The following is a 25,661-nucleotide window of genomic DNA, read 5'->3' on the forward strand; positions in this document are numbered from 1 at the left end:
AACCAGGAGAATATCCTATGGCCTCTGCATATGGGGACTCTGCCTCAGGCATTCAGATGGGTTCTTCTGGAAGGTCTCTGCCAGAGAGCCTCCCAAAATGACGCCCCCACACTAGAGTCAGACTATCAGATTATAAAGAATATAAAGGAAGCTATGTGCAAGGATGTGACCTTAAAGTACCTCCTGCTTCACGTAGTCCTTTTTGTTCTCTCTTCCTACCTTTCAGGGTCTCACTATGTAACCAGGACTGGCCAGGAACTCAGTGTAGACCAGGCTAGTCTAGAACGTGGGGCAATCCTCTGGTTGTCTTGTCTTTGCCTTTTGAGTGCTGAGTTACAGTGGCCTGTAGTTGCTGTGAGTGGCCTCTAGAACGGGATGCATCCCTAACCACTGGCTCATCTTTTCAACTCCCCACCCCAACTCCCAGTCAGCTGCTCTTAAGATCTCTTTCTGTGTGGAGATATTTGCCACAATCATCTGTTTCTCTTAAGAGTACCCTCCCTGTTTCTTCACGCCTCTTAGTCAGCTGTCTGTGGTTAATATTTAGCATGAAGACCATAAATCTTAAAATGAGTCCCTCTCTGTATATTTTATATATGGCAACTTAAAAGTCAAGAAGAATAATGATGTAAAATATAACTAGAGAAATAAGCATCTCTTTACAAAATAAACTTCATGCATGGCATTCCACCAAGGAAAGAAGGATGGGAGGAACAGTATGGTTGCTCACAGCTATTTTGGGAGGCTGAGGGTGACCCACAACCATAAAATTATCTCATTGCTACTTCATAACTGTCATTTTGCTACTGTTATGAATCGGAATGAAAATATCTGATATGCAGGATATCTGATATGTGATACCCATGAGTCTCAACCACAGGTTGAGAACTGCTGACCTACAGGATCAGACCAGCCTGCATAACATAGTGATACCATTAACTCGAAGACAATCACACACATACACATATTATCCCAGAGAAACCACACAATAGCAAAGAAATCCTCAGAGGAGTGAATTAAAGTCAGCTATAGCATGTCTGTGATCTCAGCACATCAGAGGCTAAGGCAGGAGCACACTGGTTCAAGGACAGCCTGGATTACATAGGGAAATCCTGTCAAGGTCTGGGAGGAGGAGAGTATAGAAGGCTTACTAAAATAGATTGCACTGGTACATGCATAGACAGTACCGTAGAGGGAAAAGGATAGTCCAAACAAAGCTAAACTATGCAATGTTTGGAGTCCAGCATAGGGTGAAAGTACCACTTAGAACTCATTGACCAGGAGAGCCTGCAAGTGGTTTGTTTACAGCTGGGTAGCCATTTAGATAAAGAGGGAAACAGGTCAACCTTTGGTTTGTTTGTTTGTTTGTTTGTTTCTTCAAGACAGGGTTTCTCTGTGTAGCCCTGGCTGTCCTGAGACTTACTCTGTAGACCAGGCTGGCCTCAAGTTCAGAGATCTGCGTCCCTCTGACTCACGAGTGCTGGGTTAAAGGCACACAACCATCTAGCTCCATTACTCATTCTTTACCCTCCAAATATATCTAAATCTGATCAAAGATACAAAGAAATATGCTATACAGCCTTACATGAGGAGGTAATTAAAAATATCTAGTAGCATTAAGACTTTTCCCTCATGAGTTTCAACTTAGAGAATTGGTGCTAGGGAAATACTTGGAATACAGAGACATCACAGGTATTTAACTTTTCTTTTTACTTTATTATGCCCTGGAAAGAGAAAAGTTGGACTTTATTTAAATATTCACCAATAGTTAATCAGGGCTAAGTAAACTTTGAGATACCCCACTTACTGAATTTTACATTATTCAGTTAAAACAAATGAGTTAGCTGGACATGGCTGTACACAACTGTGAGTTCTGTGCTCATGAAGCTGAGACAGAGTGATCATAAATTTGAAGTCACCTTAGACTGTATAGCAAAACCTTGTCTCAGCTAGACAGATAAGTAGATAGATAGATAGATAGATAGATAGATAGATAGATAGATAGATAGATAGAAAGATAGATAGATAGATTGATAGGTAGATAGATAGATTGATAGGTAGATAGGTTGATTGATAGATATGGCTGCTCCTCCAGAAGACTGGGGTTGGATCACCAGCCCACACATGCCAGCTCACAGTGGTCTTGTAACTCTAGTCCCAGGGTATCTGATGCCCTCTTTTGGTTTTCAGGGGCACTGCATTCACAGTGATGCATAGATATACATGCAGGCCACAGATCCATCTATACAAAATAATAAAATAAAATTATAACCACAGTAAATGGTATCAGTATTCTGCACAGTTAGAAAAAGAAATTAATATATAGTAGTAAATATTAAAGTAAAAACTTGCATATAGGCTGGACTTGGTGACTCAAACCTTTAATGCTAACATCCCGGAGGCAGAGACAGAGGCAGGTAGAGCTCTGTGAGTTCTAGGCCACAGAGTGAGCTCCAGGTTAGCCACGACTATACAGTGATATCCTGTCTTTTTTTTTTTTTTTTTTAGTCAGAGAAGTAGCTTAGTACCTGGGATGTGATAGGCGCTACATAAATGAGAGCTGATATGCAACTTTTACCTAGGTGTGATAAACACCAGCAGGCTACATCCATTTAGCACTTACTGCCTTAGAGCAACCAATAAATGAACTTTCAAAAGCAAGTCTGTGTTCTCTTCCATTGCCAGTGAGCCTGTGACTAAATACATCTTTAGAACATAACTGAAGGGGAAACTCCTTGGTGTTCAGATTTCTCTCTTCTTATGCTATATTTGAACACTGAGGTTTTTGCTTTTGTTTTTGTTTTTGGGATAGGGTTTCTTTGTGTAGCCCTAACTGTCCTAGAGGTAGCTCTGTAGACTAGGCTGGTTTTGAACTCAGGGATCTATCAGCCTCTGCCTCCCGATTGCTGGGATTAAAGGTGTACACCACCACTGCTTGCCTGAGCATTGAATTTTTGCATTTAAGTTTAAGACTTTTCTTTCTGGTTTCCTTATAGTATATTTGTTTCATTAATTGATCTATTTGTGGGGACTTTTATTAAATTTTATTTTATTTGCATAAGTCTTCTGCCTACTATAAGTGTGCCTAGTGCAGAGACCAGAGGACGGTACCAGATCCCCTGAAACTGGAGTTACAGATGGTTTAAACAGCCATATAGATACTGAGAACTGAACCCAGGTCCTCTGTAAGAGCTACAACTGCTCTTAGCTGCAGAGCCATCTCTCCAGGCCCAGGAAATTTATTTTTATATGGGGGGGGAGTTGGAATATACTATTTTTTTCCAAATTAAGAGCATGTTTTTCCAACTTTGAAGTCTTTTATTTCCTAGTAAATGCCTTATAATGGCGGCACCATCATCATCATCATCATTGTCTTAGTTAGGGTTTTATTGCTGTGAGCAGACACCATGACCAAGGCAAGTCTTATAAAAAACAACATTTAATTGGGGCTGGCTTACAGGTTCAGAGGTTCAGTCCATTATCATCAAGGTGGGAGCATGTCAGTATCCAGGCAGGCATGGTGCAGGAGGAGCTGAGAGTTCTATGTCTTCATCCAAAGACTGCTAGTGGAAGACTGACTTCCAGGCAACTAGGGTGAGGATCTTATACCCACACCCACAGTGACACATCCATTCCAACCAGGTCACACCTATTCCAACAAGGCCACACCTTCAGATGGTGCCACCCCCTGGTCCAAGGATATACAAACCATCACATTCCACTCCCTGGTCCCCATAGACTTGTTCAAAAACATGAGTCTATGGGGGCCATACTTAAACATAGCATAATGCCAAATGCATTTAGTCCAACTTTCAAAGTCCTCATAGTCTATAGCAGTCGCAACAATGTTAAAAGTCCAAAGTTCAAGGTCTCTTCTGAGATTCATTCAACTTAATTAACTTTAATCCCCAAAGCAGGGCAGGGAACCAGCTGGGCAAACTCCAAACTCTGCATCTCCATGGCTGATGTCAAAGTGGTCTTCAGATCTCCACTCCTTTTTCATCTTTGTTGACTGCAACAAACTGCTTTCTCCCGGGCTGGTTCCACTCCCTGTTAGCAGCTTTCCTCAGCATGTATCCCATGGCTCTGGCATCTTTGAGTCTCCAAGGCAATTTCAATGTTACAGCTTCTTGTTTCAGTGTCTGGGATTCCACTTGATCTTTTGGACTCCTCCTAAGGGCTGACATCACTTTTCCAGCTCTGCCTTCTGTAGCACTCTAAGCTCAGGTTGATCCACTCCACTACGGCTGCTGTTCTTGGTGATCATCCCATGATACTGACATCTCCAATACACTGGGGTGTTCTACTTCAACTAGGCTTCACCAATAGCCTCTCATAGGCTCTCTTCAGGGTGCCAAGCCTCAAATCCTTTGCATGACCCCTTCAGTCCTGGGCCATCAACTACAGCTGAGGCTTCACCTTCTTCAATGGCCTTCCCTGGCCTCTCACAGTGCTAAGCCTCAGCTTCTCTCTATGATCCCTTCATTCCTTCACAAGCAGTACCACCTGAGAGACTCTTACACATTACCAAATCCAGCCGCAGCATGAGGTACAACCTTGGGTATCTCTGGAACACAGCTTCTTTGTGCTCCCAGAAAACAATTTCCAGAAGATTTCACCTCAATGATGCTGGTCTCTTCTTAATCACTGCTAATTCCTTAGCTCCAGCTAACCAGCATCAATTTTCCCAGTAGTTCCTTCCATTCTTAACTCTAGAGCCAGAGCCACATGGCTGAAGCTGCCGAGTTCTGATGCTTACAGGAATTAGACCATGACCCCCTTGTACTATTACATTATCACTAGCTTTATGTTTTCTAAATCCTTCACTGCCTAAGCTTGGCTATCCTAGTTCTTGCTCTGTAGATTGACCTTGAATGCAGAGATCAGCATGCTTGTCTCATGGGATTAAAGGTGTGTACTACCATGTCTGGATATAATTAAGCTGGGTAGAATCTTGCCCCAAGGTCCCACTCCCTTAATCTGTTATCTCCTAGAACAAAAGATTTTACTCCATTTCACTTCCTGGTACCCCTTTAATACTCGAACCATATATTTTATATTTTTCCTTTCTAAGCTTGCTATGCTTGTTCAAACTTCTCTTCATAAGACTTAACCAGAGAACAAAGTCTCTGCTGGGCTTTTTTGAAACTTCTTTTGTCAATGCAATTAATCCAAGTCTCTTCACCTTAGCCTCAGGCAAACTTTTCAGACAAGGGCAAAAAGTAGCCACATTCTTCACCAAAATATCACAAAACCAGTCTTTATGCCACATTCTGAAATTCTTCTCCTTTGAAATCTCTTGGGCCAGATCAACACAGTTCAAATCACTCCCAGCAACAAAGTCTTCCATATTCCTACTAGGATGACCCATTAAGCCCCATTTAAAGCATTCCACTGCTTTCCAAATCCAAAGTCCCAAAATCCACATTCTTTCAAATAAAAGCATGGTCAGGCCTATCACAGCAATACCCCACTCCCAGTACCAACTTCTGAGATCTTCTGGAATCCATAGCCACTATGACTCAAGATCTCCATACCAAGATCCAGATAAGGATCTCTAAACCTCCAGATAAGGGTCACTGGTGAGCCTTCCAATTCTGGATTGTAGCTCATTCCAAATATAGTCAAGTTGACAACCAGGAATAGCCACTACAATCCTCCTCCTCCTCCTCCTCCTCCTCATCATCATCATCATCAGCAGCAGCAGCAGCAGCAGCATCACTGCTGTAACTAATCTGAAGCAGAGTTTAGCTATGCTATCCAGGCTGGCCTCAAGCTCATGAGCTCATGAGCTCCTTCCTCAATCTCCGGATGCTGGGATTACAGGTGTGGGCCATCCAGACCAACTGCTCTCAGGTTTTAACTTCTCACACGTGCATCCACTTCAGAGCTCTGCTGTAACCGACTGTTGTACTTAACTACTGATGGACCAAGCTACATCTTTAATAACTATGTCTTTGTGTTGTGGGTTTTGTCTATGGATATACTAAAGTGATACAGCAGTTGCCTAACATGTACAGAGCCCTGGGTTTGGCCCCAGCACTGAAAGAAAAGAGAATTAGTTTTGCATTATAGTCCTTGCCCTTTTAGCATTTATCTTGGTGGGGGATGGGCATGTGTGCCACGTTGTGCACATGGAGATGAGAAGACAACATGTGGAGACCGCTCTCTCCTTCTATCATTTGGGGCCCAGGGACAAAACCCTAGTCCTCGGGCCACACCGCTGAGCTACAACACCATGGGTCCTTATTATTCTTTCGGTAAAAGAGCTTTAAGACTGATCCTTTCCAGTTCTGTAACATTCCTTTGGGAGCTGAGTTGGAACTTTATCGCTTTCACAAATCAATTTGGAAATATCAGAGAATTTTACAGTGTTTAGTCACTATACCTAGAAACACCCTCGGTTTTCATTTCCTAAGCCTTTCCTGGGTCTTGGTGGAGACTGATGGTGGAATTTTCTCCTGCTTGTCATTACGTTGATTTGGGAGTATAATTTATCTGATTCCTACTTCTTTTTCTTCCTCATGCAAAGTTATAGGAAAAGAATAGGTTTAACAATATTGACCTTTTAATTTACTAGAATTTTGTTAGTTTTGTTTTCTTTTTCTTTTCTTTTCTTTTTTTCTTTTAAGATTTATTTATTTATGTGAGTACACTGTAGTTGTCAGACACACCAGAAGAGGGCATCGGATCTTATTACAGATGGTTATGAGCCACCATGTGGTTGCTGGAAATCGAACTCAGGACCTCTGGAAGAGCAGTCAGTGCTCTTAACTGCTGAGCCATCTCTAACAGTCCTAGTTTGTTTGCTAATTTGTTTTTTTAAAAACTTTCTAGGCAGACAGTTCACTGTCAAAAAAAAACAAACAAACAAACAAAAAAGAAATGTCCTTTTAGTTTGTTGTTGTTTCAAGTAGTCCTGGCTGTTCTGGAACTCACTCTATAGACCAGGCTGACCTCAATTCACAGAGATCTGCCTGCCTCTGCCTCCTGAGTGCTGGGACTAAAGGCATGCTCCCACCCCCACCCCCTGCCTCTGGCATACAAGGCCATTTTAATAGTTTCTCTAATGTGTACACACACCATGTATCTTGCCTTTGTTTTTGTTTTTGTTTTTGGGGACAGGGTTTCTCTGAATATCCCTGGCTGTCCTGGAACGCACTTTGTAGACCAGGCTGGCCTTGAACTCAGAAATCCGACGGCCTCTGCCTCCAGAGTGCTGGGACTAAAGGTGTGCGCCACCACGCCCGGCCGTATCTTGCTTTTTTGAAGATTTATTTTCTTTTGTGTGTGTGTGTGTGTGTGTGTGTGTGTGTGTGTGTGTGTGTGCATGTGTGTGTGTATGCGCGCACACACGCAGAAGTGAAAGAAGCTTCATATTGGTTTAGGGAGCTAGAGTTATAGGCAGACTTGGGTGCTAAGAACTGGTCTTGGGGCTAAAAACTTAGTGTTCATCTGCAAGATCAATACATGATGTAGATGGGAGATGCTGCACAACCCACTCCTAGCCTTGGAGCTACTGGCAGATGTTAGCTAGAATGGGGGGAGACATTTTTCTCTAACAGTATATTGTAGCCTTTGGTAAGCTGATCACCTTCCAGTATAAGACCACACATCTAAGAATATTTGGGCAGCACAAACTGGTCTTGAAAGGGCTTCTTTACAAAAGGATAGGCAATAGAGAGGTCTGGATCTGGGGATGCGGGGAATATGGTTAAAACATGCTGCATGAAATTCTTAACAAACTAATAAATAAACTCAACTACACACACTCTCACACACACATGCACACACACACATACATACACTACATACACACACATACACACCACACACATGTTTACTTCACTATGAAAAAGAGCAATGCATGCTCCTAATGGCCAAGCCATTTCTCCAGGCCTTTTCTTGTCTTAATGCGTTGACTGTACAGTGCTCAGTTGTAGCAGGGAGAACACGGAGAAAGACAAAGACAAAGACATACAAATACCTTTCTTTGCTCCAAACTTCTTGTGTTTATATTTTTTGTTTTGTTTTAAATGAGACATTTAAAATATTAATTAAAAAACAACAAAACAAGAACCGAAAGGGAATGGAACAAAAAGCAGACAGGACCATGGTGCTGCACATTTGTAATCTCAGCACTCAGGAGGCAGAGGCAGGCGACTCTCTGAGTTCAAGGCCAGCCTGGGCTACAGAGAGAGTTCCAGGACAGCCAGGGCTAACCCTGTTTCAAAAAGATAAAACAAACAAAAGAAAAAAACCTCATTTATTTAACTGTGTGTGCATGTTTGGCTGCCTACATGTGTGGGCATCGTGTTCACACCGCGCCTGAGGAGAGCAGAGGGGCGTTAGCTCCCTTCAGAACTGGAGTTACAGTTGGCTGTGCCGTGGTCTTGAGGAAGCTAGGAACTGAACCAGGGTCCTTGGCAACAGCAACATGTGCTCTTAACCACTGAGCTGTTGCTCTAGCCTCATTTGTTTGTTTGTTTGTCTGTTTGTTTCAGACAGTCTTGTTTTGTGCTCTAAGATAGCCTAGAATTTGCTTTGTAGACCAGGCTAACCCAAAACTCATATTCTCCTACCTTGGCCTCTTAAGTGCTGAGGGGAAAGCCATGTGATGCCATACTCAGCACGTTAGCCGTAACTTGGGCAATGTTTCTCCTATGTCAACAGCTGCCTTCTTATTTGTCTTTTAAATTTGAATATTCAGTTTTGTGTACATTTGTGAGGAATACACCATGTTGGGCTGTGTTTTAGAAGTTGATGAAATCTTAATTGGCATAGTCACTTAAGCTTCTCATTTTGGTCTGAGCGCCAGCCGAATCATGTGAGATGGTATGATCCTGGAGATGTACAAACTGGCAATGTAAGAGAGGCCTGATGGATGTCCTTGTGGTTCCTTTGTCTCTCATGACATTTAAAGGCTGCACGATGTCCTGTCCTGAGCAAGACGAGGAACAAGACGAGGGGCTGGATCTCCAGCCGCTGATCCCAGACAGTTACTCGGCACCTGTGGATTTCAGGTTTGTTTGGTTTTATTTTAAGTCCATTCAGCAGAAGCAAGACTCTCATAATTCTCGTGTCAATCAAATGCCCGTAATGGGAATGTGGATGTTGTTGAAATGATAACCATGGCTGTAATAGTCGAGCTATTAATAAGTATTGACAAGGGCCTAAGGGACAGAGACAGAGCTCAGGATGGTGTCCCAGAATGCTCCCATCAACGTTGCTGGCCCTTGAGGCAGTGGGGACCTTGGAGACTGCATCTCCAGTGAGCTTTCCTGTGACCTGGGCAACATGTGTTTACTTCTTGCTGCCAAGCCTGAAGCCCAATGGGACCTGTGTGACTCTCTCTGGAGTGTGGGCAGGAGACTTGCTTCAGTTACTGCTGTGTAGGGACTCCTGTCAGCCTGGACCAGCATAGCAACATTCCTGAGTCTGGGCCTTTGAGTGACAGGCTCATCCTTGCTTGGGTCTCCTCACTCCAGGAATCCCACCAAGTGGCTTGAGAAGGAAGGGATGGAGAGCTGAGTCCCACCCAAACGACTCACCTGCTTTTTAAAGTCCGGGTCTCATTATGTAACCCCAGCTAACCAAACTTTCTATGTAGAACAGGCTGGTCTCAAATTCATAGAAGCCCTCCTGCCTCTGCCTCCTAAATTCTGGGACTAAAGAACTGGGCCATGGCCTACTTTATGATCCGCATTGAAGGGAGGTGAATTTTGATCCTAAACGTGGTGTTCATACCTCATACTATTGCCTAAATGGATATTCACGCTATACAGAGTGGTAAAAACAACCCGAGGTTTGCAGGAAATCTGAGGTCTGCTACTTCTTAGCTGTAAGACCTTGAGGCACCCCCACACTTAAGCTGTTATATAGAGAAAAAGAAACACTGTTTAGTGTGGAGAGAATGTATTTGAGGATGCCCTCCTTCCCATAACAGATACTTGAGTCCCTCATGTAAAATGGTGTTTACATAGAATCCATGCACGTTCTTTCCTATGCTCTAGATCTTCTCTAGATTGCTTATAATACCTGGTACAATGTAAGTGCTATGTAAGTAGTTGCTGTGCTCACTTTAAAGGGGGTGGGGGGAGCTGGGAGGTGGTGGCGCACACCTTTGATCCCAGCACTTGGGAGGCAGAGACAGGCGGATTTCTGAGTTCGAGGCCAGCCAGGTCTACAGAGTGAGTTCCAGGACAGCCAGGGCTACACAGAGAAACCCTGTCTAGAAAAACTAAAAAAAAAAAAAGAATGGGGGGAGATACCAATAAGGGAAAAATCTATATGATCAGGACAGATGTGATTCCTCCAGTTTTTTTGTCTGTGGTGTATACACGCTTACATGTGTCTGCAGGCATGCTTGCTCATGTATGTGCATGTGGAGGACAGAGGTTGACAGTGGGATGTTTTCTTGTGTCAATCTCCCTGGCTCTCATTCACTCCTTCATTCCTTGTCTTTCTTTGTTTCTTTATTTTTCCCTTTGTTTCTTTGTTTCTTTCTTTGCTTCTTTTTTCCTTTTGTTTCTTTGTTTCTTTTTTCTTTCTAGACAAGTTCTCCTACCACCACAGACAGAGCTTGGCATCTTGGCTAGACCGTCAGCTCCCAGGAGACTATCACCCCTGGAGTTAAGGGGTGTGCCATGCTTGCTTTGTTTTGTTTTTACATGGGTGCTAGGGATCAAACTCAGGTCCTCTCCCTATGCAGCAAGCACCTTACCCACTGAGTTACCTCCCCATGCCCTGTGTAAAAAGGGTTCCTGTGGAGCTAGGAAGGCGACTTAGTGAGCAGGGTGCTTGCTGTGTGAGTGTTAAAACTTAAGGTCAGAGCCACCGAACACAAGAAAAGCTGAACACAGTAGTAGTAGGTGTGTGTCTATCATCTCAGTGCTCCTACAGTGAGAGGGGAAGTGAAACAGTTTAATCCCTGGAAGCTTGGGGGCCAGCTAACTAAAGGAATCCATGGAGAAGGAACTCTGCCAGAGGTTGCAGAGGTGGCTCAGTGGTTAAGAGTACTTGCTGCTCTTGCAGAAGACCTGGGTTTGGATCCCAGGTTCCATACAGTGCTTCATAACTACTCATATATCCAGTTCCAGGGACTCTGATGCCCTCATCAGATCTCCATGGGTACTGAGGACATGCATGGTGTGTATGCATACATGCAAACAAAACACTCATACACATAAAGTAAGTACATCTTTAAAAACAAAAGAGAAAGAAGTTTGCTTTGATTTTTCACAGCCTACTTTGTTTGTTTGTTTGTTTGTTTGTTTGTTTGTTTTTGAGACAGGGTTTCTCTGTATAGCCCTGGCTGTCCTGGCACTCACTTTGTAGACCAGGCTGGCCTTGAACTCAGAAATCCGCCTGCCTCTGCCTCCCAAGTGCTGGGATTAAAGGCACTTAAAGAGTTCTTAAATACTTCAACCTCACCCCACCACCCACTAGAGGTAGTAGAAAAGGAAGGTTAATAGAAAACTGGGATCGTGAACCTGTTTGGAAATAGGGCTATTCCAATCTCTGTTGTCAGCAGTCCAGTCCTCTAGGAAAACATCAGCATGAATCAGCAGCTGTAGTCCAGTCCTCTCAGCAATCACCACTCATGAATCAACGATGGCAGTTCCATCCGGAAGAAAACACAAGGCTCCACCAAGCGGCCTGAGTCCGAGGAGGCATCAAGAAGCCACCAGAATATTAGAATTCTTTGGCAAGTTACTCTCTATGAAGTCACGACAACCAAAGATCAGCAATGAGATATAAGGCAAATCAATGCAAGAGTGTCCTCAGAGAAGACTAGCGAAACAGAGCAAGGGACGCCAATGCCAGAGCCCCCTCCCATTGTCCATGGAATCAGATTTTTATCTTTTCTGAACATCACACACTCTCTCACATTTCTGCTTCAGCAAAACATCCTTCCCTCTGTCTGCCCCAGAAAGACATCATACGACAGAGCTGAGTTTCTAAAGAAACCAGAAACTTCCATTTCAGAAAGACCCATATTCAATAGGGTAGAAGGTAAGGACTGATACCAGAGGTGGTCCTCTGACCACCATATGTTGTGGAGTGCATATGTGACTGCACCCACGCATGTAAACTCACATATGAACACATGGACACATACATCTGCTAAGTAAAATACAATGCAACATAATAAAAAATGCACTGTCGCAAATGTTAGATGAAATCATGTAAGTAGGTATGCTTTATACACTGTAGATCACACAAGGCGACCCTGGCTCTAGTCCTCAAGTGCCCACCACAGATGTGGCCATTGTACAGATGACATGTATAACACAGATCCTATATAGGATAGGGGCTATGTCAAAGGGAGAGAACCACATGGAACTAGTTGGAGGTGGGTTGGGAAAATAATTACAGATGCGTGTGCATCCCAGCTCTTACTTACCACCCCATCCTGAGACCCTTCTACACTTTCTCCATTTACCTTCCCATTCTACACCTCCCAGATCACTTTATGTTGCAGTATAAAGAGAGAAAAAAAAATAGAGTACTGCCTGGAGCCTCCTTGACAATTCCTGCTGTGTTGCTAAGCAACTTGGCATCCTGATCCAGAAAGAGGAACCTGGTGCTCCCTGGCCTTCTAGCCTCTTTTAGCTACTTCCTCCTCCTCCAGCCTCAAGAAAGCAGGGGTTGCTGGAGAGATGGCTAAACCTTTAAGAGCACAGAGCACTTGATGTTCATTTCCCAGCATCCACGTGACAGCTAACAACCGCTTGTAACTCTGCAGGCACCCAGCACACCAGTGGTGTGCAGACAAAGCACCAACACACATAAAATAAAAATAAAAAAATAGTTTTTTTTTTAAAAAGAAATAAACAGTGGAAATACACATCTAGAGATAGACAGATGGATAGATAGATAGATGATAGATAGATACAGTGCTTCTCTGATTTATGGGAAAGCTGGGCTGCAGAATTAGAGGATTAGACAGTAAGCATGGAAAGGCATGACTTCTCAGTCTTGCTTCTGCACTGATCAATGAATGTCTAGAGCTCTGAGTGAACCGTTCAGGCACAGGCTGCCCTTTGTTAACAGGAGCGTCTCAGCGGCACCACTATTTTATAATGATGTCGATGACAATCAGAAAAATAAGTAACCTTAACCATCCCCAAAGAACAGGTGGGGAGGTTTGCAGCAGCACCCATGAGGACACCTCTCCTGGATCATGTCATCAGAGAGACATGCAATGCTCGCAGACTTTCAATATGCTTCCCTCAGTTTGCTATCTGTGTGGAACTTGGGGTGAATGCTGGCATTAGGAACCTGCTCAGGGCTTGGACAGTCAGTGGGTGGGCGTTTTGGCCTGTTACTTCCAGAAACTCCGATTCTCAGAATCTTCACTCTACCATGAAAGTGCTGATAACCAAGGGTCAGGAACAAAGTAAACATTGTATGGTAATTGAACCCCATCCGTGCCACTGGGAAGAGCTGGGCTTCCAAATGAGTTCTTTGTCATCTGTGCCTTGGCTTTCTTTGTCTATAAATTAAAGCTGGTGCTAGAACCAACCCCAGAGTGTTCTGGTGGTAAAGAGAAGGAAATATCTTTAAATGGTACCTGGGACATGTGTTTTCAGTATCAGCCTTATTCTGACTTCTGGGAGGTTTTGTTTGTTTGTTTGTTTGTTTGTTTGTTTTAAGATTTATTTATTTATTATATTTAAGTACACTGTAGCTGTCTTTAGACACTCCAGAAGAGGGCGCCAGATCTTGTTACAGATGGTTGTGAGCCACCATGTGGTTGCTGGGATTTGAACTCTGGACCTTCGGAAGAACAGTCGGGTGCTCTTACCCACTGAGCCATCTCACCAGCCCTGGGAGGTCTTAGGTGTATGAAACACTTCTCCAGAGGCAGAAGAGCATTGCCTGGTGTCGGGGTGACCTAGGACACTGCACTATCCTTCCTTGTCATGAGATAAGTTACTTGTCCCTTATGCACATCAGCGTTTTCATCCACAAAATGAGAAAAACAGAAGGTTTTTAAAACTCAAACACAATTTTGGATATTGGTTATGGTAATCTGAGTCACTGTTAATGTGGACATTACTGGCCTCTGGCTTTGATGTAGTCATCCACAGGTGTGGTGGCTATTCCTGGTTGTCAACTTGACTCTATCTGGAATGAACTATAATCCAGAATTGGAAGGCTAACTTGTGATCCTAATCTGGAGGCTGGGAGATACAAGTTTCTGACCTAGATCTTGGCATGGAGATCTTGAGGTTTAGTGGCTATGAATCCCAGAAGATTAAGACAGGGAGATCTCTGAGTTCAAGGTCAGCCTGGGACAAAGCAAGTCCCAGATCCAGGTACGGTGGCACACACCTTTAATCTGGGCCACACCTTCTGCTGGAGACCTACATAAGGACATTGGAAGAAGGAAGGTTTATGCTCTGTCTTCTTTGCCTGCATGCCTTGTGGGACTGAGCAACTGCTAGATTCTTGCACTTCCATTCACAGCTGCTGCTGACCATTGTTGGGGAGTTGGACTACAGACTGTAAGTCATCAACAAATTCCCTTACTATATAGAGGCTACCCATTAGTTGTGACTCTAGAGAACCCTGACTAATACAACACAATAACAATGGGAATCAAGCAGTCGTGTTATTCACCCTGCAGAAAACATCTCAGAGTGGTGGAACACATCCCCAAAGTCACGCAGCTGTGCTGAAATCCTGTAGGTCTAAATACTGTATGTTCTCTGCTTGGCTCAGAGAAATTAGAAGATGCCCTGAGGAAAGGAAGCCAACCCAAGTGCTTCATTACCAATCAAGAGGGTTCACCATTTGGTCTTAGGACCAGGTCTAGACTGCCATGGGGAAGTGGGCATGGCCACTCAAGCTCCTTCTCGAGGCAGCTGATTGAGCCTAGAGGGAAGGAGACAAGCAGTTGACTTAATTATATTCTTACTTACTTCTTTTGTGTGCATGTATATTTAGAAGTGGTACATGCTTGCCTCCATGTGTGACAGTCATACCACAACTTGAGAAAGTCAGTTCCCTCCTTCCATCATGTGGATCTTGGGGATTGAACTCAGTTCAGGCTTGGTGACAGGTGCCTACACCCACTATCCCGTCTCACTGGCCTTTGTGTTGTTTTTGTTTGTTTGTTTAAATAATAGAAGGCATTAATAGACATACTGAGGTACTTATATGGTCATTTCATATTTATAATAACTTATGAGGTATGTACTGCTTTCTTCATGCCCATTTTTCAGATGGGGTCGCCGAGGCACACAGACGTGAGTTGCTTGAAGTCATAGTTTGTAAGTGAGAAAATCAGCACTCAAACTAAGCCCACAGCCCTTGCTCTCAGATGCAATATTATACCACTTTCAAATAACAAGAATAGTAAAACAGGAAAATAAGAAATGGAAAACTGTCTCCACCCAGAGATAGCTCTCATCAAAAGAAAAGGTCACATCAATAGGGCCTTGATCCACTTTCCTTTATACATGAAATGTACCATCCTGGGATGGGGGAAATCATGGAAAATCATGCAGACCAAAACGAGGTAGAACATGCCATCAGGTTGAAATAGAGTGAGACGCCCCTTCCTCATCCCAAAAATACAGTGATCCACTCCAGGCTGGAGGACTGCAGGTGGAGTGGAGGATTGAGGAAGGCAGTGAGCTGACAAACAGCTCAGTTCTTCCCTGTCAGTCAGCAGGGAAGCCTAAGTAGTGATGCTGAGGACACCAGCTGATGGCTTATCCTTTCTAATCTCATGCTGTGATGGGAAGATGCTGTGATGGGAAGATGCTGTGATGGGAAGTTGCACCTGCAGTGGGCAAATGCAGGTCACACTTGTTGAGGTTTGGTCTGTTATGTGTTGTAATGCTAAATACTGGCCCCCAAAGCCTGGCTGTCCCAGGGATGAGAGGATTATCTTGTACACAAAACAATGCCATGTCATCTTGTTCCTTAATTTAAAACTATTGGTTGAATAAAGATGCCATCAGCCTATAGCTGGGCAGAAGAGAGATAGGTGGGGTTTCGGTTCCCAGGCTTGGGGTCTGAGGCAGGACCATGAGGGGAGAAGAGAGGGAGAGGAAGAAAGTGGGGAGAAGAGAAGATGCCATGGGGTAGGTGAGTCATGAAAACATGGCCATGAGGGCTGGCCAATTGGAGTTAAGAGTGGCCCAGATGGAACATGATAAGTCATACTTTCAGGTTATTGACTGGGAAGTGGACAGAATAGCATAGAGGGTAGATATCTGCCCACTTCTAGTGCTTTAAAGGTTTATTATAAACACAAAACTTGTGTGTCTTTTATCTGGGAACTGAATTATCACTGGGGGCGGGGCGGAGGTACAAATCCCTGACTGAGATTAAACATTTAACACAACACACACTCGCATAAAGAAACAATCCAGACAGAAGCAGCATGAGAGGAGCTTGCAGAATGTTGAGGAATTTGGCTCTGGGACCACAGGTTAGCCCACTCACTTCATCTGGGACCACAGGTTAGCCCACTCACTTCATCTGGGACCACAGGTTAGCCCATTCACTTCATCTGGGACCACAGGTTAGCCCATTCACTTCATCTGGGACCACAGGTTAGCCCATTCACTTCATCTGGGACCACAGGTTAGCCCACTCACTTCATCTGGGACCACAGGTTAGCCCATTTACTTCATCTGGGACCACAGGTTAGCCCATTCACTTCATTCTTCCAAGCCTCCGTTTCCTCACCTGAAAACTGAGGTGACTTAGCAAGGTGTGATCAGGTCAGAGGGCAGAGGACTCGGACAACATCGGCACGAAGCAGAGTCTGATACCAAGCCAGGTTCGTCATAGAGAGGGGTGTATTTCTACTATCAGCAGCCCCAAGGCACTGAAATCTAATCAGCTCACATGGGCAAGCTACAGAATGCCTACGGCATTTTAAAGTCATTGGAGGAAAACAAAACATGGAACCAGAAGAGCAGAGGCTCTGAGGAATGTGCATCCCAGTATGGAAGTATCTATGTCAGAAGAGATGGCTGGTGGGACAGCGTTTTCAGCCCAAGCACTCTAGGTGGTACGGGTCCTCTGTACCTCTCAGATCTCAGAGCTTTGGACAACATCTTCAAAATCAAACAGAGCATCAGAGAAGACATGGATCAGTGCACAGGAGTGATCCTAAGCAAGGCCATTGAGAGTGTTTGGGAGTAAGGAAGAAGTCATCGGAGGTTCCAGAACAGCCCCTCATCTTTGTTTTGGCCAGGTTGTTTAACGTGGTGGGCCTTAGATTACTAGTATTCTCCAAGCTGTTAAAGTTATAGCTGTCGCTTTTCTCCCTTCCCTAACGTTAGGGGAGGGATGTCTTGGAAACATTTTGTAAATGCTGCGCTGAATACTCATGATGAAAGGCACACAAGCATGCCATCTTGTCACTGGTGATGTGGATGAGGTGACCAATAAAGGGTTCAGAACTTTAATCATTGAAAGAATCCTCTGGGTTAGATTGGAAACAATAGTGAGAACAATGCCCCTTAGAGGGTCAAGAACGTGAGGTCAGCCCACATGACTAAGGAGTGTCAGTCGAGAAAGGCCTGGATAATCAGGAAGCTGGGTGTTGTTACAGTGTATCTTCCTGGGGCTGAGAATGTGGTAGAGAATTCCTAGCATTCTGGAAGCCCTGGGTTCAACTTCCAGCAATGGGAGACTATGTCTTCATTGGGGCCTGAGTATAACAGTGGCCTCAGCTGGGTGGTGCACGCCTTTAATCCCAGCACTTGGGAGACAGAGACAGGTAGATTTCTGAGTTCAAGGTCAGCCTGGTCTACAGAGTAAGTTCCGGGACAGCCAAGGCTATACAGAGAAACCCCGTCTGGAAAAACCAAAACCAAAACCAACCAACCAACCAAACAAACAAAAACCAGTGGCCTCAACCGGGCGTGGTGGAGCATGCCTTTAATTCCATCACTCGGGAGGCAGAAGCCGGTCGATTTCTGAGTTCGAGGCCAGTCTGGTCTACAGAGTGAGTTCCAGGACAGCCAGGGCTGCACAGAGAAACCCTGTCTCGGAAAACAGAACAGAACAGAACAGAACAGAACAGAACAGAACAAAAAAACACAAAAACAAAAACAAACAAACAAACAAACAAAAACCAGTGGCCTCAAGATAGTCATGGCAGCAGGGGAACTGCCAGAGATGAGCTGAGCTAGGGAAAGTGACAGAGTTTTCTAAGATGCTGAGGCTGGACTAATCTATGATCAGCTCAAACAAGTGCTTGAGAGAGAGAGAGAGAGAGAGAGAGAGAGAGAGAGAGAGAATCCATGTGACCCCCAAGGTTCCACAGAACACTTTGCAGATCCGTGGCTTGGCCTCTGACTTTTTGTAAGGTGAGATGTATCAGAGGATCACGCGGCAAGTTCATTGACACGCCACGACTGTAACTGTTCCCAGTCTGTATCAATCTCCCAGACTGATAGAAGAACAGAAAACAACAGAGTTGGATGGATATAAAAATGAGATTTCATAAGTGAGATCAGTTAGCTGACCATCTTTCAGCTATTATGTAATGACTGACTGAAATCCCTTCTTCAACAGCTTACAGGGACTTCAAGGACACCAAGGTTAGAGAAGCCACCAGGCCTACCCTTCCCCACTCTCAACTATTCCCAAAAGGATTTGACATGTGCCATGCCTGGGGTTCTTCCTTAGCTCCGAGTACCATCAGCTCTGCTGCAACTTCAGAGCACATGCCCAGCAATGTTCTCAACCATCTTCATGCGGGTCCTCTCCCTGGGGACTGTTCTCTGGATAAGTGAGGACACTTCTCACACCCCAGGTGATTTCCCAGACTGCAGAGGTATTGCCATTGTCTCTCCAGAGTTCTTGCTCTTCAATTCCTGGTTCACCACACCGTGTGGCTTCCCTTTGCCCTTCTAGAAGTGCTTACCTACACGGAGCATGTCATTCTGGGGATGGGGGAGGAGGAATTCCGTGCTCCAGAGAGTGGATCCCTTTCTTCATCCTAAATGCCATTTCCCTGTCAATGCAGTTTTCCTGCATTTCACGTGTTTTCTAAGACACAACTACTTTGTACACAGCCTCTACTAGCCCCAACCTTTCTGTGACTTGGGTTCTGTCTCATTTCATATAAAGATCTAAGTACAGGGGCCTGGGGAGATGGGTTAAGAGCACTTGCTGCTCTTCCAGTAGACCTGGTTCAGTTCCCAGCACCCACATTGCAGCTCACAACTGTGTATAACTCCAGGATCCGACCTTTCAGGATCTGACACCCTCACACAGACACGCAGACAAAGCAACAGTGCACATAAAATCAATACATCTTTAAAGATGCATTAAAAATATCTAAGAACGGGACCACAACCTTTGCCAGGAAATTCTTGGCAGCTCAGATTTCTCCATCCTGCCTTGGTCTCCTCTGGTGAGCTCTGTCTCTGTAAACAGGGCTGTAATCATGGTGTCCCTCCAATGCCCTCTACAAGGCTTAAGCCTCTAGCAGGCCAGACTGCCCCTGGCTCACGCACTGTCTGGACTATATGGGTCCATTCTCCATCTCAAGAGCTCTAGAGGACATGACATGGAGCACAGCTTTGCCTGAAAGGCAGAGTGCTCTGAGTGTTAAATGCCATGGATAGGGGCTGGAGAGGCAGTGCAGCAGCTACAAGCACTTGTTGCTCTTGAAGAGGACCAGGCTTCAGTTACCTGCACCCACATGGTAGCTCATAATCACCCATAACTCTAGTTCCAGGGGAACCCAGCACCTTCTCCTGACCTTTTCAGGCACCAGGCCCTAGTGTGGTGTGCATGTACACATGAAGGCAAAACACTTATACACATAAAATAAAATGAATAAATCTTTAAAGAAAAAGTGTCATAGAAAATGCAGTGGGTGATGGTGCATGCCTTTAGCCCTAGTACTCAGGAGGTAGAGGCAGGTGAGTTTAAGGTCAGCCTGATATCAGAGCTAGTTCTAGGACAGGCAAAGCTACACAGAAAAACTCTATGTCATAAAACAAAAACAAATAAAATGGCATCGAAAAAAAGAAGGTCATTAGACAGAGGGAACAAGTAAAGCCCGTGCATGAGGCACAGTGATTTCTCTCCCTGCTCCCAGCCTCACCACACCTTCTATCTAACAAATATCTGATGGAGGCTTTTCAAGTTTTTGTTTGTTTGTTTTGTTTCTTGAGGCAGGGTCTTGCTTTTCGCCCAAGTTGACCTCGGAGTCTGGCTCCCCCTGCTTCTTAGTTCTCAGTGTTAAGATCACAGGTGTGTACCACCATGCCTGACTGGGTTCCCTACAGTGTGTAATATTTAGAAACCAGAAGGAGGAGGAGGAGGAGGAGGAGGAGGAGGAGGAGGAGGAGGAGGAAGGGGAAGGGGAAGGGGAAGGGGAAGGGGAAGGGGAGAGGAGGAGTTAGTGAGTGAATAACACTGGGCCTGGGTGGTTCATAGGCGATCTGGGAAAGGATGCTCACCCACACTCACTCCAAACTCTAACTACCCAGGCTTCCACCTTCATTTCTCCATTCTGCCAAGGACACGGAAATCTCCTGCTTGCCTGACAGAGGACCAAGATATCAAGGCATTCTCCCACAAATGACTTTGTTCTGGAAATACCTACAACTATCCTCCTGAAAGTTTTCTTTTTTTTTTCTTTTTTTTTTTAAAGATTTATTTATTATATGTAAGTACACTGTAGCTGTCTTCAGACACTCCAGAAGAGGGAGTCAGATCTCGTTACGGATGGTTGTGAGCCACCATGTGGTTGCTGGGATTTGAACTCTGGACCTTCGGAAGAGCAGTCGGGTGCTCTTACCCACTGAGCCATCTCACCAGCCCCTGAAAGTTTTCTTATGAGGGGAGACATCTAAGGTCGCTTCCCAGACAGCAGGTTTTTAGAAAAGAAAACAGAGATAAGGATTACAAGTGCCTCTGAATGGTGAGCCCTGACGCCTCAGAAAGATCACTTGACCCACTTCCCAGACCTCACAAGGCTGGATTCAGGATGAAAGGTCTGGGTCCCTCCTTTTACCCCTCACTCTGAAGCGCAAAGGAAATGTGGAGGCAACCCGGCCCTGGTCCTTTTGTCTTAGTAGGTAAAGCACCTAATGGCCTTCCATCAAATCTTCCCTAGATTTAGCCATAGACCGGCCTATCCTCTCTCGGACCAGCAGAGGGCGCGCACCACTAGCGGGAAAAGAGTGGACCAGTCGCCAAACGCAGTCCGAGAAAGCCTTTAAAGAGCAGAGGCATCTATCTAACAGGGAGGATCAGAGCCATAGCTACTGGGAGCCAGCAGGAGATTTGTGAAGGAAAGTGAGAGGTGGTCTTGGGAGAATGGCACGAAGCAGGGAGTGGAGGCGGGGAAAAGTATTAAATTAGGATAAAATGGAGAGTGGCTGATGCAAGAAGTTTCGGATGGAATGGAGGAAAAGGTCACGGGTTGTTGGATGCGATGCTGCGAGGAGATGGCAGAATGGCGAGATGGAGGAAGGCGAGTACTTGTTGGATTGAAAGTTGGAGTGAAATGGGATGGGGTGAGGGTGAGAGAGGCACCCTCTCAGGATCTCACCCACTGGGTCCTCCTCACTCCAGGCCACCCCACGCTTGCTTGCCCTCACACTTGGAGGCCTTTTGCTCTGCCTGCCTGAGCCTTTAACCTTCTACTCTCCCTGAAGGGGCCCTGGTGCAGCAATGAACGGACAGAGGAGGCAGTAGGGCGCTTGGGAGCTTTAATGGGGCTGAAAGGGATATATACAGGCTGGGGTCCTTGGGCCAGAGTGTGATATGGGAGAAAGGGAAGCCAGAGTGTTGATATAGGGATGGGGAACGGCAGAGATGTTTATCGAGGCTTCTCATATCCCGAGGAAATAGGGGAGTGCGAGAAGCCTTGAGGTACTACCTTTTGGAGTGGGTTGTGGGAGAGAGTCAGAAAATGAGGACCAAGAAAATCCCAGAAAAATAGGGGTCATAACGAGGTGCAGGGGTGCAAGTGAGAAAAGAAAAAGACACGGGAGTTCCAGAATCTGGAGACTTGGAAGAGAAAAATTAAAGTGGGAGCCCATGCACCCTTCCTGGGGCGAAGATAACGGGGCCTGGAAGCCTGATGTTCAAGGAAGACCTCGGGGGTTTCCCATCCTTTCTTCCCTGGGCTGGGCGCGGCTGCTGCAATGAAATCTGTGTTAAAGGAACGTCGGGGAAAGCTTCGGGGCTCCTCCGAGGATGAGGATGGGATTGGTCACTGGGCCATGTGAGAGAGGCCCCGCTGTACCCGGCCGTCCCCGTCTAGTGATAATGACCCCCCAAGTGCGAAGCTGCCGCCACTGCGCCGAAGGGCCCGGGAGGGGGCTGCAAGCCCGGGGTGGGGTAGAGCGCGGCGGTGGCGGCGGCAGCGGCGGTGGCGTTCGGGCCAGGCCAGTAGGAGAAACCAGCGGGCGCAACGCCCGCCGAAGCTGCCATCAAGTTGAGTTTGGATAGGCCCGGGAAGGGCAGCGGGGCCAGGCCGGCCGGGAGCTTGTAGAGGGCGCCGTCCTGGGCGGCCGCAGCGGCGGCGGCGGCGGCCGCAGCGGCGTGGGCGTGCGCGGGTGGTGGCTGGCAAGCCTGCGCCAGGCCCTGGAAGTCAAAGCGGTAGGCGTAGCGCTTGCCGTGCACCTTGCTCATGATGTTTTTGTCGTAGTAGTAGCGCAGCGCGCGACTTAGCTTGTCGTAGTTCATGTTAGGCTTGCTCTTGCGCTCGCCCCAGCGCCGCGCCACCTCGTCCGGGTCGGTGAGCTTGAACTCGCCGTGGCCGCCCTCCCACGCGATGCAACCGGCGTTCGCGCGATCTGCCAGCAGCTCCAGGAGAAACTGCCACAACTGGATCTGCCCGCTGCCTGTGGGGAACGGGAGCAGTTAGCCACGGACTGGGGCAGGTTGGAACTAGGGAGGGGTGGGGGTGGAGGGGAAGCAAGAAAACAATCCAAACCAGTAGCAACCCACTTCGGAGAGGGTAAGGGAACGTCTGGCTGCGTCCTTGTGTGTAGCAGAAAGCAGCTAGTCAACCAGTGTAGACCAGCAGAGTACAACGGAAAAGGCTTTCATTTTGAAGGACCTGGGGCACATTGTTTTGTGGTTGTTTGCATGTGGAGAAACCTTGTCTCTTCTGTGGAGAAGCGGTGGCGGAGCTGGGCTTTTCCTAGGTAAGGACCAGACACCAGACCCTCCTACCCCCCTGACCAGTCTCCTTTATTTAAGGCAAAGACTGCACAGCGGTGCGGTACAAGCCAGCCGGGTGCAGGAGGTTGAACTGCCCAACCAGCTGAGGTCCTGTCCAGAGATCCAGACAGAATGGTCAGTTATGCACGTAGATGAAGGTCCTTGGCCCCACCTATACGAGCAGTAAACAGTCCCTACCACCCAAAGGCATACAGTAAAACAGGCCCAGCTTGAAGAAGCACTATATGCCAGACAAGAAGAACAGAGAGAAGCTCCGTGTACTGAGAAAAGAGACCAACTCTCAGAGGCTCCCATCCTCCCCACCTCCAGGTGCGCTGATCTCTGTGCTGCAGTGGAAGATGCCAGAACTCTGCCGGGGAGGGTGGTGGTGGGCAATCCCGAAGAAAGAGGTAGGATTGCAAAAGGATTGTGCTGGATTCCTGGCTGGTTTTCCTACAGATCTCAGGGTAACTGATAGTGGCCAAGTGTCATATGCAGGCAAGGGGTGTGTGTGTGTAGGGGGGTGAGTGACCCAGAACTCACACTTTCCTGTTTTGAAGCCTTAAGCAGACAAACTGCCCCCCCCCCCCGCATTCCTCTCTAGAATAAAACAGACTCACCTCCTCCCTATTCAGTATCACTGACTCAGAACCCTAAAGCTTCCTTTCCCCCATAGTTTTCACCCCAATTTCTGGAGCCAGGATTTCGGTTTAGATCAGATCCTGGGAAGCTTTGGCCTAAAAGGTGCATCTGAGACCAAGCCGGAGCAACAATAGAGACTTGGTCCCCGTCCCTGTTAAGTGATACGGTTCCCTCTTTCTGGGAGAGAAGAGCAGTTGCCTGTCTCATCTTTTCTGCCTTCTTATGAGATTAAGGGTACTGGCTGGGGCAGGAGCTATGGGAAAGAATTGAAATGCCAGCCACCAAACAGGCTGGCCATCTACTGCAGCAAACCTAGGTATCAAACACAATGGCTAGGGCTGGCGTGGCTTACAGTCAGCAAGTTCGGCAGGGGTACCGGGAAGCACAGGCTAGGGTTTAGGCCTAGGGTGGCTGGAGAGTAATTACTGGGTCCCCCTTGCCAGGAAGTACTACGAGTTTATTCCAAACAACCTACCCCCCCCCAAAAAAAAAAAAAAAAAAAAAAAAGGATTCCAAAGGCCAGGGCACGAAAGCTTGGAAAAACCATACTTGACAGAAAAAGGACTGGAGGACAAGACCTGACCTGTCCCGAAAACCTAGCACCAGACCGGGGCTCAGAAAATGGACACGTTAAGGCCTCTGTACAATTTGACCACAGCCTTATATTATCCATAACGCGGGGTGCACGCCGCTCTGTCCCTCTGTCTAGTGGCTGTGGTTCAAACCCTTGCCCCATCTACTACAGTCGTCTGCATCAACCCGTTGCACCAGCCGGCTCACCTTTCTGTACCGCGGGGCTCAGCGGCCCCCAGCTCGGGCTCTTCCCTTCCTTAAAAAGACCATCTCCGACGGGATCTGCGGCGCAGAAGAAAACAGTCAAGCAGACCCTAGGCGGAAGTTGAGGGTTTGACCGAAAGGGCCCGGGGCTGCAGTGTTCTGGGGGGTCCGGGACACCAGCTCCTCCTCCCCAAGCTAGGCTGCGACGCGAGCCGGCGCAGAGCCCCTCCGTAGCGCCCAAGTCAGGAAACGCGTCCAGGAAAAAGGAAATCCGCTTTCCAAAGGGGCCGGCTGAAGCCTTATAAAACCCAGAGGGGATCGCGCTAGCCGAGTCTGAGCGAGCGGAGCCCCTTCCTTGTAAAGAGGAAAAAGGGTGCTTGGAAGTCTCGGCCGGTGAGAGCGCTTGGAGGACCAAGGTGAGGACCCTTGAGGGCTCAGGGGCGACGCCCAGCGGATCACAACCTTCGGGCAAGGCTGGAGCCGGGAGTCCACCGCGCCAGAGACCCCTGCTTTCAACCTCCTACGATCCTGAATCTGCGTGTCTTCTAGACCCACATCGAAACCCCGAAGCTGGCTGTCTACCTTGCAGGTTCCCCGAATGCCCCAAACTGCAACCAGCAGTCCCTCTCACACACTCACAAAGCAACTCACTGGAAGCGTCCCCTTCCTTTGGTCCACCGAACTTGCCCCACGCCCTGACCTAGACTTCCCGCCCAGGGTCTTGGTGCCTCCAGCCCCCGGCTGGTCCCTGGTACCTGGCAGGTACATGTTGATCAGCAGGGGCTGGGAGGTGCCGCTCTGTCTCATCGCTGCCGGGGACTGGGCGGTGGGAGATGGGGGGATGGCACGGGGGGGGGGCACGTCAGCTTTGCGCTTGGGGTGCCGATCCCCGCCCGTGGCGACTGTGGGTGACAGGGAAGAGTAGACGCCGCCGGGTCCGGCAAGGCCTGGCAGGAGCGGGCAGCCAGGGTGTGGCGGGGAGGGAGGGGGTCCTGGAGCGATGCTCCCAGCTACAAGGCCGCTTGCAACCCTCCGGCCCCGCGCGGGCAGGGGCCGCAATTTCCGTTTTA

At 47.0% G+C, this 25,661-nt stretch overlaps 1 protein-coding gene and 1 long non-coding RNA gene across 3 annotated transcripts in view; one reads left to right on the plus strand and one right to left on the minus strand.

Annotated features, from left to right (window-relative positions):
* Gm16582 (predicted gene 16582) overlaps positions 1-20,141 on the plus strand; it is a 29,059-nt gene extending 8,918 nt beyond the window's left edge. Inside the window, exons 3-4 of the long non-coding RNA NR_151618.1 lie at positions 8,924-9,023; positions 18,553-20,141. This is a non-coding gene — a long non-coding RNA (predicted gene 16582). The remainder of the gene's footprint in view (positions 1-8,923; positions 9,024-18,552) is intronic.
* A 1,547-nt stretch (positions 20,142-21,688) lies between these two features.
* Positions 21,689-25,661, minus strand: Fev (FEV transcription factor, ETS family member). 2 transcript variants are annotated; one of them, XM_017320802.1, is made up of 3 exons: positions 25,347-25,661; positions 24,595-24,701; positions 21,689-22,850 (listed from the first exon to the last, which is right to left on the minus strand). In XM_017320802.1, the coding sequence occupies exon 3, from the start codon at positions 22,690-22,692 to the stop codon at positions 22,264-22,266; it is 429 nt and encodes a 142-aa protein (XP_017176291.1). In that variant the 5' UTR covers positions 22,693-22,850; positions 24,595-24,701; positions 25,347-25,661; the 3' UTR covers positions 21,689-22,263. The 2 variants fall into 2 exon arrangements, with proteins under 2 accessions (XP_017176291.1, NP_694751.1); NM_153111.2 differs by having other exon boundaries at positions 21,697-22,850; positions 24,595-24,669; positions 25,347-25,596.

The sequence above is a fragment of the Mus musculus genome, chromosome 1 (genome assembly GCF_000001635.26).
Source record: "Mus musculus strain C57BL/6J chromosome 1, GRCm38.p6 C57BL/6J".
In the NCBI taxonomy this organism is placed as follows: Eukaryota; Metazoa; Chordata; class Mammalia; order Rodentia; family Muridae; genus Mus; species Mus musculus.

Excerpts from the sequence above, each read along its gene's own strand:
- Fev (NM_153111.2), bottom strand. The coding sequence starts at position 25,398 with ATGAGACAGAGCGGCACCTCCCAGCCCCTGCTGATCAACATGTACCTG. Across the intron at positions 24,670-25,346 it reads GATCAACATGTACCTGCCAG|ATCCCGTCGGAGATGGTCTT; the intron begins GTACCAGGGACC and ends TCTGCGCCGCAG. Across the intron at positions 22,851-24,594 it reads GAGCCCCGCGGTACAGAAAG|GCAGCGGGCAGATCCAGTTG; the intron begins GTGAGCCGGCTG and ends CGTTCCCCACAG.